At 36.4% G+C, this 12008-nt stretch overlaps 1 protein-coding gene across 1 annotated transcript in view; it reads left to right on the forward strand.

Moving 5' to 3' along the window:
- Positions 1 to 2748, forward strand: part of LOC107751031 (zinc finger and SCAN domain-containing protein 12) — a 10968-nt gene extending 8220 nt beyond the window's left edge. The window contains exons 2-3 of the mRNA XM_016566600.1: positions 1236 to 1811; positions 2128 to 2748. Coding sequence (XP_016422086.1) covers positions 1236 to 1811; positions 2128 to 2558 — 1007 coding nt within the window. The 3' untranslated portion in view covers positions 2559 to 2748. The remainder of the gene's footprint in view (positions 1 to 1235; positions 1812 to 2127) is intronic.
- Positions 2749 to 12008: the final 9260 nt, after the last annotated feature.

The following is a 12008-nucleotide window of genomic DNA, read 5'->3' on the forward strand; positions in this document are numbered from 1 at the left end:
GCAACAATACTACAGTGAGAATAAAAGTTACGCCTTCTTTCTTTGCGTGAACATTTGGGCGGCGTTATGCAAATCTTCCGAGATCGTGACGTAGGTATGTGGGGGTGTGTTAGAACGAGCCGTTTTAGGTAGGCGTGGTTAACTCTTAACTTTTATAAAGAATATCTCTTTGGATTTGAAACTTTAGTCTTTGTAACTTTACAGATCTTCTTTATGCACCAAGAGCTTGTAACACTCCAAAGAGAAAGGAAAAATTGAAATCGCATCATATGACCCCTTTAAGATATTTTTGGTCATTCAGGGTTTCTGTACAAAAAAAAACATTTAATAATAATTGCTGTTAACTATTATGATAATACTACTAATACTACTACTATACTAACAATATACAACACACTAAGGATTGATGAGCTGCTGGGTTCATGAATATTAATTATGTTGTCAGCGTTAGCTCGAACTGATTTGCTGAAATCAAAACAGGGACGGTAATAGATGAGCGTCAGCCAATGAGATTGCCTTTTGCGCATTAGTTCCGCCCACTACCAGAGAAACCGGCATATCTACTGCTTGTTCTTAAAAGCTGAATAATTCTAAATGAACTCTGTTATTTTGACAGGAAAATACAACAAAGAATATGGTTTACATGTAGCTCGTCGATTCCGCGTGGTATGTAAGACTGTCGTTCTCTCTCTTTGCATGTGTGAGAAACAGCGCTTATCAGCAAAGCAATGGCGTGTCGTGCGCCTTCACACTAGAGTTTACTTTGCGTCAAATACAGGTACGCTGCGCATTCATTGAGCTGAACTGAAATAGTTCAGATCGCTTGATGGAAAGCGAAACTCTCAAGCGCTCGGAGTGTTCAGCGAGTGAAAATATATCTATGCTAAACTATCTAAGAATCTAATAATTTATTAGCCAATGGCTAATGATTGACATTATTTAGTTGTTTAGTTGAGTGAAGATTTAGTCGCATATGCGAGTGATTTTCTTGCAATGTGATTTTCTTGCTCTGGTTGCATTGCTATGAAGATAAAATATCTGAGTCTTTTCCCGTTATTCACTTTACAGTTTTTGCAAATTGGGGCAAAAATCTGTCTGAAAAAGTTGTGAAAGGCATTCCAGCCTTTATCAGTAAAATAGATTGTGAATGGCATTTTGTGTTTACTTGAACATTGATATTTGTTTGTTTCTCTGTTATACAGTTAAAAAGTAATTTTCTGCTTCATGTCACACAGATACTCTGCAAGATGGAGTTCTGCAAGGTCCAGTGGGTTCAGAGCTCTCAGAAATACGAGTAAAGATGGAGGTTGCCACTGTGATGTCCCATGAGCCTTTGACTCATGAAGCGTCTACCTCTACTTCGCACCTTTCTGAAGATTTTAAATGGCAGGAACCTCATCAGTTCCTCTCACTTCTGCCGAATGTGCTGTTGAAGAATGAAGATAGTGGTGGCACAGATCCACAGTCATCCATCACAGTTAAGTCAGAGCAGTGTGATAATCAGACCGGTGAATCAAATTCATCTGCAGTGCAGTCTAGCAGCAACTGTCACGCTGAAATTCCAGTACCTGAACAAGGCCCACCGTCTCTTCAAGTTTACATTGAAACCTCCGATGAGGTGTTACAAAAGGGAGTTCAGAATCACCAGAACACCTCAATATGCAAGATTTGTAGCAAGTCTTTCAGCACCAAAGGAAGTTTGCAGCGACACATGCTGGTGCACCAGAACATGGCGCCTTTCTGCTGTGTTTCATGTGGGAGTCGTTTTAAATCGAAATTCCAATTGAAAGAACATGAGAGACTCCATACAGGTGATTACCACACTATTTATTGATTTCTCCGTAAAATCTTACCTGGTATTTATCCACCCATTTGAAAGTTTCATGCTCCAAAGTTAAGTGATCCGTGTGACTCCAATAGTTTCATGAAGCAATGTGATTGCTTTGGGTGTAAAAGAAAAATAAACGCAATATTTGAGTCACTGAGGTATTTATAAAGTGAACCGAAAGATGTCTTAAATTGGTGCTTTAGTCCAAAGAATGCAATTGTATTGCCTTATGGAGTAACCCATATCAACATTGTGTTTTTAATCGATAATCACATTTGTAGACATTTCTTTCCCTACAGAAAGACGAGCAAAGAATCGGACCGAAGAACCAGTGAGCTCACGGCTCTCCCATGTGGAAATGATTCTGCAGCCGGACAGTGTAAATGTGAACGCAAACTCACGGCAATCTACTAGATTAAGTCTCCCTGCTCAGGTCCCTGGGAAGTTTTCTTTCCGTTGCAAGATATGTGACAGGCCATTCAAACGTCAAACGAACCTGAAAAACCACATGCTTTTGCACCAATGTGATCGAAACTACCCCTGTATATTTTGTGGCAGAAGGTTTTTTAAGAGCTGGCATCTCGCAGAGCATTTAAGAATTCACACTGGTGAAAAACCATTTGGATGTAGTAAATGTGGAAAGGCGTTTGTTCAGTGGAATCAAGCAAGATCACATATAATTAAGCATCATGAAGGAGATATGTCACTGTTATCAAAGGAAAACACCTAAACCTGTAAATATTTACTTATTACCACCTCTTTAGCAAATAAATTAGAATAGTATGTTAATTTTGAATGTACTTTCCTAATTATTTGCATGCAAAGATTGTTACAGAAAGACTTTTATCTCATGTGTTGTAGATGCATACACTTCCTTTATCTCATGTCTGTCATTAAAAGAGCTTTCATAGTGATTTGTTTCTAACTTCCGCCAGTTTATTTTATTATTATTTTTTTATAATTTATTATAATTATATAATTATAATTTTTTTTTATATAGTACATATATTATAATAATCTATTAAATTCAATAGGTCATCATTGTACAGTTCTTTTTAACGCTTCATTAAACACTGCTTTAATTGGTTTGACATTATTGTCATTGTCATCCCCACCAAGCAAACCAAAGGCAACTTATGCTTATAAGCTTTATTTCATATTGTTTGCAGTAAGTGTGCTTTTTCTTAGTAAGAAGTATTTTTTTATGGACTCTGGAAAATGTTTCAAAGTGCTTTAATGGCACGAAAAGCCATTATAGAATATGTGCGCGGGTTAGGGAGATTGATTAATTTGTGTTAAATCCTTAATGTAAATCTCTAATATCCGTTCCAATCATGCAAGTAAGAACAATATATATGCCTACAGTGTTGGGGGTGAGACGCTGGGGGGGGGGGATACTCATTCCAAAATGTCATTCCATACCCATGAGATTTTCATTGATCTTCTAAACACAAATTCAAATATTTTTAATGAAACCTGAGAAATTTCAGTCCCTCCATTGAAACTACACACACACACACACACACACTACACTAGATGTAGTTTGTGATGTTGCTTTTGATTAAACAACAGTGGAGGTGAGCAATGGATGGATGATGGTATAATTTTGGATGATAAACAATGGGACAACATGAGTAAGCTTACCGAAAGAGAGACAAGAAAATCCACAGGTGTGATGAGGAAACCACTACAGAAGGGCAGTACAGTCAGAGGAGTCTCGTTTGCAAGACTAGACAATAAGGCAGAATATGAGGTGAGTACATTTGGAGTCCTTGATGAAGAGTTGATTGATTAAAGGTGTGTTTAGAAGTTCAGGGAGAGAAAACGGACAATGGGAGGAGTGGAAACAGTCAAGGCACTAAAAGTATAAAACCTATGCAGTACATTTAGTATCCATCTTTTACTTTGGGAAGTTTTTTTTTTATCTCCCACTGCCCTATGTTGAGAGAATATTTAGTGGTATGTTGACATTGTTCACAAATCTGCAGTCGTTACAGATGAAAAGAGTCTGAAATACAAAACTGACAATATACAGAAGAGTACATGATCTTTCCTGGAATCACTTTACCTTTTTTTTTACACTAGAGAGTCAACATATGATGTACAACTGTACTACATGTATTATGTTTTACATACAAATATCCACATTAACACTAGTATGATGAGGGGCTGATGACTCCTGGACTAGGACAGGGCTGGACTGGGACAAAAAATCGGCCCAGGCATTTTTTGGTCCAGGCGGCCCACCACCATTTCTCTCTCTCTCTCTCTCTCTCTATATATATATATATATGATAGGCCTATACACTACCAGTCAAAAGTTTTTGAACAGTAAGATTTTTAATGCTTTTTAAAGATGTCTCCTCTGCTCACCAAGCCTGCATTTATTTGATCCAAAATACAGCAAAAGCAGTAATATTGTGAAATATTTTTACTATTTAAAATAACTTTTCTATTTGAATATATTTTAAAATGTATTTTATTCCTGTGATTTCAAAGCTGAATTTTTAGCATCATTACTCAAGTCACTTTTGAATTGTATAGTGTATAATGTTACAAAAGCTTTTTATTTGAGATAAATGCTGATCTTTTGATCTTTCTATTCACCAAAGAATCCCGAAAAAAATGTACTCAATTGTTTTACATTTTGATAATAATAATAAATGTTTCTTGAACAACAAATCAGCATATTAAAATGATTTCTGAAGGATCATGTGACACTGAAGACTGGAGTAATGATGCTGAAAATTTAGCTTTGATCATAGAAATAAATGACATTTTAATTTAAATAGAAAGCAGTTGTTTTAAATAGTAAAAAAAAAAATCACAATATTACTGCTTTTGCTGTATTTTGGATCAAATAAATGCAGGTTTGGTGAGAAAAGACTTCTTTAAAAAACATAAAAAAATATTACTGTTCAAAAACTTTTGACCGGTAGTGTATGTATGTGTCACACTCATATCACATCTAGTTGTTTTGAATAAGAATAAAACGTCAGGTCCGACAATATCATGTCTTTTTTAATTTAAATCTAGATTTATTCGCATTGGCCCATGGAAATCTCTATGAACACACTTGACTTGACTTGGCCAAAAAAGCGCCGGGGACGAATTTACATTTTATTAAAAAGTGTTTACATATTCTACACTCATGGCGCGCACACACATTAGGATAGGTTAGATGTCTGCCTCCGTTGCGAGTCCCTATCAAGCACTTTACCGATTCAACTACTCTCCTCTCCTCCTCCTAATCCAATGGGCCACTGGCTGCTCGCTGTGCCTGCGTGATGGTCCTTGGCAAAAAAACAAACAAACAAAAAAAAAACCCTTCTGTTGGCCCCTTAAGTCCGTCGGCCCACCGGGAAAATGCCTGGTATGCCCGATTACCAATCCAGCCCTGGTTGGAAGAGATTTGCACATGCACCTTTTGTCTTTGCCCTGGATGTGTTTGTTTGCTGGTGTTTGACCCTGCCTGTTTTGACTATGCTTTTTGGAATAAAGCCTGCACGTGGATCCCCACTTTGTTGTCACGCCTCTCTTCATTACATTTATGTGAAACAAACCTCAACCGAGCAGATTTGAGCAATGACAGCAACTCTGAGGATGAGTTTCAAAGAACAACCCAGGATCAGGCCAAATTATCAATAGTAAAGTGATAATTAACTATGTAACTGAGTAATCCACATATGAAGAATGGGCCCCTGGAAACAATTTTCTGTTTAATAGTGTGGACTTTTTTTCATGGACATGGGAAGCACTTGGTCTTAAAAAATGTATTACTGGAACTGCCTTGTGGGTAGTGCTGACACACCGTTTGGCAACACAAGTTCAAGTCCAACAATGGTTCCTGTCCACTCTATACTCTACTATACTAATAAAGATAAAAAATGCAAATAAATAAAATAAATAAATAAATAGGAATAGATTCAGTTGTGGTTGCACATAATTATTTAAGAACATTAGTACAATACACAATAGAAATGGAATGAATTCACTTAAAAAGTTACAAACAGCACAAAACAAAACAATAAAGGTGATGTACCTTGCTCAACTTGCCAAAGGATGTTATTGTATAAATGTTTAACTGTGGAGCTTTTATCGCAACACATTCTCACTCCCAACTCGTCACATATTAACGCTTGGTCAGGACCCCTTGGCGTCCCTTTTTAACACTCCGGGTACCCCTTTAGCATCATTTTTCGATGTGCAGGGTACTCTGTTGCTTTCAGTTGTATGTTTTTTTGCGTCAGCTCAAAACGCATTTAATTCTCTGCATGCATTTTTAAAAATAGAAGTAATTTTTTATTCATTATACTTTCATGGATATTTTTGGAGTACCTAACCCATCCCCACCCTAAACCTACCTACTTCTCAACAATATATACACGTAACAGGCAAATGAACGTACAGTCATAGGTATTTATTGCAAAAACTGACAAAAAAGCAGTATGAAAGTATTACAAACAAGTAGTTTTGCATCCCGACTCTTATAAAGCCATACGATACCTTTATGAGAAGAACAGAGTAAAACATAAGGTCAAAATTATTAACAACAGAACTATTAATTCCTTTAAAAAACATAGCAATGGTGTCAACAAAGGCATCCCCAAAACTGAACAACTTAAAGGGGTCATATGATGCGATTTCGCCGGCCTCCGCTCACTCAAGCCCGTCGTGTGTGACGCATTTTATGGAAGATTGTTTCCTGAACCTGCAGAGTAGCATACAATGGGGCTGTTCTATAAAGTGGGGCAGTTCCAACTTTGCAAGGACAGTCTGGCGCTTCTGGCTCACAGCCTGTAAGTACATTTTTTATATTTAAAGAATTTGCCACTGATGATTGTCGTTTTTCTGATCACAAATGCAGATATGGTTTTATGTTTATGCGGCGCGTAACGCAACGCAATGCGTAAAAACACAGTATAAGTCATTATAATCAGTAATTATGTCCAGAACGAGGAGCTTTATAAAAATCAACGCGTTTCAGATAGGCGGGGCATAGAGGAGCAACAATAATGTAAATTATGTGGAAAATAATGTTTTTTAAACCTTAAACCGCATAAACACATTGCATTACACCAAATACACAACATAATGTTCTTTTTAGCAATGTCATATGACCCATTTAATATATTTTAAAAGAAATTGGTGCTCAATCAAGGAAAAGAATAAGAATATTTGAGTGCACAGAATCAGTATAGTCAAGCAAATCCAAGACTAATCCTATATTGTTGGATATATGACAGCCCTTTAAAAAAACAGATTGAGTTTCAGAAATGATAGAGTCAAGATTCATTGTTAATCTATTGGCATACACCAAAGTCAGAATTTTATAATGTACAGTTAAGAGCGTAATTGGCCGCCAATTATCAATTGAAAGAATATCTTTATTAAGTTTAGGGATGAAATAAATTATCCCTTGTTTCATGGTCACTGTCATCTCTCTTTGAACGATGCATTCTTTATACATTTTTATTAAAGAGCTTTTAATAGTATCCCAAAAGTGAGTGTAAAATTCACCAGAAAGGCTGTTGATGCCAGGAGATTTTCCTTTTTTCATCGACTGGAGTGCCTTCCATACTTCTTCACATTTTAACTCAGACTCACAATATGATTTTTAATCTTCGTTGATAGCAGGGATACAACACTGTATTTGATCAATAAAGCTTTCACAAATATTAACATCAAATTTAGAAGAGTAAAGGTTGCTATAAAAATTTGTAATAAATTTATTGAACTAGATCGTTACAAACTTCTCCATCAATATTAAGAGCTGAAATATATTTTTTCTTTCTTGTCTTATGAATGCCCCTTTGGCTATTTCTAAATAAAGTACATTAATTTGGAAATTGATCTTAGCCAGCTCTAATTTTTCTTCTTCTGTAATATTCTCTTTCAATGATAACTCATTTAATCGACAAAGCAGATTGAAGTCTATAGACTTTCAGTTCTTTACATCTTTTAATAGCAATGAATCTAGATTTATACTTGAAGAATTCCATATTTCTTTATAGCCATTATGTACATTAGTAAATAATTATTTCGCAAGGTTAATGATGCTATTGTTTAATGTATTATCCTTCAGTAGAGCATTATTATTGCTCTACTGAATTTCTACTATATTATTTCCAGTAACCCCGCAATTTAGAATTAGGATGCAAACCAAGATTTATTCAAATTTGCTTATGTTCTGATAGGGGAGAAATAGAATGTTGAAATGTCCTCAACAAGGTGAAGAATTGAAGAGGAAATAAGAAAAAATAAATTCTAGATCATAGAAAGGACTCTAATTATGTTTTCTTCCAGCTGCGCTCCATTTTCCGGGCTGCTCTCTTTAGGGTGCAAGTATGCTCGTTATACCACGGTGTCGGACTGTTTTCCTTAATCTTCTTTAAGAGAAAAGGAGCAACAATATCTAAAGTGTGCACTTAATAAACAAACTCCAGCTGGTCCAAAATGCAGCAGCTAGAGTTCTAACTAGAACTAGGAAGTACGACCACACTAGCCCGGTTCTGTCATCTCTTCACTGGCTCCCTATTGAACATTGAATACATTTGAAAATCTTGCTAATTACTTATAAAGCCCTGAATGGTTTAGCTCCTCAGTACTTGAGCAAGCTCATATTGCACTATTGTCCTTCACGTCCACTGCGATCTCAAAACTCTGTCCATTTGATAATGATCACAAAATCAACTATTTAGCGGCCAAACTCTGGAACAATCTACCTAGTGTCTTTATTCTGATGTCACTGAAGCCATACGGATCCAGTCTGTATCCAGATCAGATGGTCACCGTAACCACTCAGATCCAGTCCATATCCAGACCAGATGGTGGATCAGCACCTAGAGACGACCTCTACAGCCCTGAATGTCAGCGGAGACCATGTAAACTAGATGCGCCCCAGAGGCAGATCCCCTGCGAAGACCTCGTCACTTGACGATCATCGGCACAAGACCACAGAAACCAGACAAGTCCTCTGCACAATCTGACCTGTGTTGCAGCCCGGAATTAAACCATGCCATGCTGGTTTCGTCTGGCCAGAGGAGAACTGGCCCCCCGACTGAGCCTGGTTTCTCCCAAGGTTTTTTTCTCCATTTCTGTCACCAATGGAGTTTTGGTTCCTTTCCACTGTCGCCTTTGGCTTGCTCAGTTGGGGACGTTTGACTGATTGCACAGACACTATTGGAAGAGAGCTGAACTGAATGATGACATCACTGAATCATCAATGAACTGACTTTAACTGAAAAATTACTCTTTGTTATTGTCCTCTTGTATTATTGACAATCTATTTTACTGTTTGACACTGTAAAGCTGCTTTGACACAATCAATATCGTATAAAGCTCTATTCAAATAAAGGTGACTTGACTTGACTTAAAGTGCTTGAAAAGAGAGAGTCCATACTTTGTTATAACATTAAGTTTTTCTGAGCTATTGAATTTGCTGAGGAATTGAGACAAGTCAGGAAGATTATTTAAAAAGCAGTCTTTTGTTGCAGAAGTGATGGTTCTACCATATTTGTAACAAGGAGTTGAGTTTGCAGCTTTAGCTATACGTAGTATACACGAGACTAGATAATGATCCGAGATGATATCACTCTGCTGCAGAATTTCAGCACTATTAATATCAATTCCATGTGACATTATTAAATATAAAGTATAATTACGACAATGAGTAGGTCCTGACACATGTTGTCTATCCCCAATAGAGTTCAGAATGTCTATAAATGCTGATCCCAATTAATCTTTTTAATTATCAACATGGATATTAAAATCACCATCAATTAAGACTTTATCTGCAGCCAGCACTAACTCAGATAGAAAATCAAATTCTTTGATAAATCTGCATGGTGCCCTGGTGGCCTGTATACAGTAGCCAGTACAAACGTCACAGGGGATTTACCATTAACACTTATTACTCTAGATAATGTTATATGAAGCACCATTGCTTCAAATGAATTATACTTGAAACCAGACAATACAATACAAATACAAAAATACAAATACAAAAAATATTACTATAAATTGTAGCAACACCTACCCCTTTACCTTTTGGGCATGGCTCATGTTTATACTGTTATACAGTATAATGTTAACAGTAATCTTGATAGGTAGACTCATTTAAAATAATATTATTATCTAGTTTTAGCCAAGTTTATGTCAAACAGAGCACATCTAGGTTATGATCTGTGATCATATCATTTACAAAAAGCGCTTTCGTAGAAAGGGATCTAATATTCATTAAGCCAAGTTTTATCATTTGTTTATCTGTATTATACCTGTTTTTTATTTGTTGAACACCAATTAAATTGTTAGCCTTAAATTGGTTTGGACGTGTTTTCTATTTGCTAGTTCGGGGAACAGACACAGTCTCTATAGCAGTGTTTCCCAACCTTTTTTTAGTTGCGGCACCGTTTGGGAATTTTAACAAACTTGTGGCACCCTACAAAATTAATTTTGTATTATTATCAGAACATGTGAGCATTACATAGCGGTTAGCAGATCAATGAATGAGAGGACAGCCTTACCAGAGTTGCCCATATACCACACCATGTTACAACACAGTAGGGCTATTGCAGACAGAAACAATACTGTACTACATCGATGTTTCCTGTCGGCTCAATTTTTGAGTGGACTTTGCTGTTCCGATTCGCATGAACGGTCATCAGAAATGGATATTATATAATAGATGCTTTTTTGAACATTTTAGCAATTTAAAAATATTAAAAAATGATTTCTTACACGGCACCCCTGCTCTCGACAGACGGCACCCCGGTTGGGAAACACTGCTCTATAGTATGAAATCTAGGTGAAAGGGTCTCTATGTGCTGAGAATTAACTGATTTCTGTGACGTGAGGCGGCTAGCAGACGGTCGGTTTAGCCAGTCTGTCTGTTTCCTGACCTGGGCCCCAGTTAGTCAAATACAAACTCGAAGACTATATACAAAGATAACTAACAATATGAATATATGAGATGATGTAATCCTAACTGGAATAAGATATGTCTCATTAGTAGATGATCAATGAACTGATCAATCTTCTAAATCAAGATGACAACTTTTAAAATTAAGAGTGGTTCTGGACCTAAAAAAAAAAAAAAAAACCTAAACACCCAAAACAATTACATTTACTTTCCTTAAAAATATTCTCACTCCACAGTAGTTAAGAAGTGGTGTACAGCTGTTTGTTTTTACTGATTAAAATCCACAGTAACACTGTGACAGTTTAAAATATAGATGAGACAATTCACACATGAGATGACATGGTTTTACCTGGAAACAGAATGTGGCTCCACAATGACTGAAGACTGAAGTAGACGATGGTGTTTATGAGTTTTTGTGGTTCTTTTATAGTCTTAATTTAAACGTCACTTAAAATGGAGAGTGATTCTGTCAAATAATTACATGAAGGACAAAACCCTGTCAGTTTATTAAGACTGATTAATCTGCATTAAACATAATCAGTCTGTAATGAAAATGTAATTGCATATAACACAGGTAAACAGGCCATCAGCAATTAGCAAACAAAACGTAAATGCAATACAAAGACACAAAAGGTCAAGATTACCTAGAATTTCAGAGTGAAAAAATATATAATTATTAAGAAATGCAGATTATTTTTGAAAATTCAGAGATCATACAGTGCCCTCCACTAAAATAGGCACCCTTGGTAAATATGAGCAAAGGTGGCTGTTAAAATATTTTATCCTTTTGATCTTTCATTAAAAAAAATTCACAAAATTCTAACCTATCATTGAAGTAAAACAATGGAAAGTGGGGGAAAATCTCATTATGAAATAAATGTTTTTCTTCAGTTCACCCCACTTATTTTCTATAGGGTTCAGGTCAGGGAAGTGGGAAGGCCATGGCAGAAGCTTCATTTTGTGCTCAATGACACATTTTTGTGTTGATTTTGATGTTTGTTTTGGATCATTGTCCTGATGGAAGATCCAACCACGTCCCATTATAAGATTTCTAACAGAGGCAGTCAGGTTTAGATTTTTTTATCTGTTGGTATTTGATAGAATCCATAATGCCATGTATCTGAACAAGATGTCCAGGACCTCCGGCAGAAAAATAGGCCCACAACATTACAGACCCAGCAGTATATTTAACCGTGGGCATGGGGTACTTTTTATCCCTGTTTGAAACAAACCCATCTGGAGGGTTAGAACCACTTGCCA

This window comes from Sinocyclocheilus rhinocerous, unplaced genomic scaffold, assembly GCF_001515625.1.
Source record: "Sinocyclocheilus rhinocerous isolate Xijiao unplaced genomic scaffold, SAMN03320098_v1.1 scaffold2647, whole genome shotgun sequence".
In the NCBI taxonomy this organism is placed as follows: Eukaryota; Metazoa; Chordata; class Actinopteri; order Cypriniformes; family Cyprinidae; genus Sinocyclocheilus; species Sinocyclocheilus rhinocerous.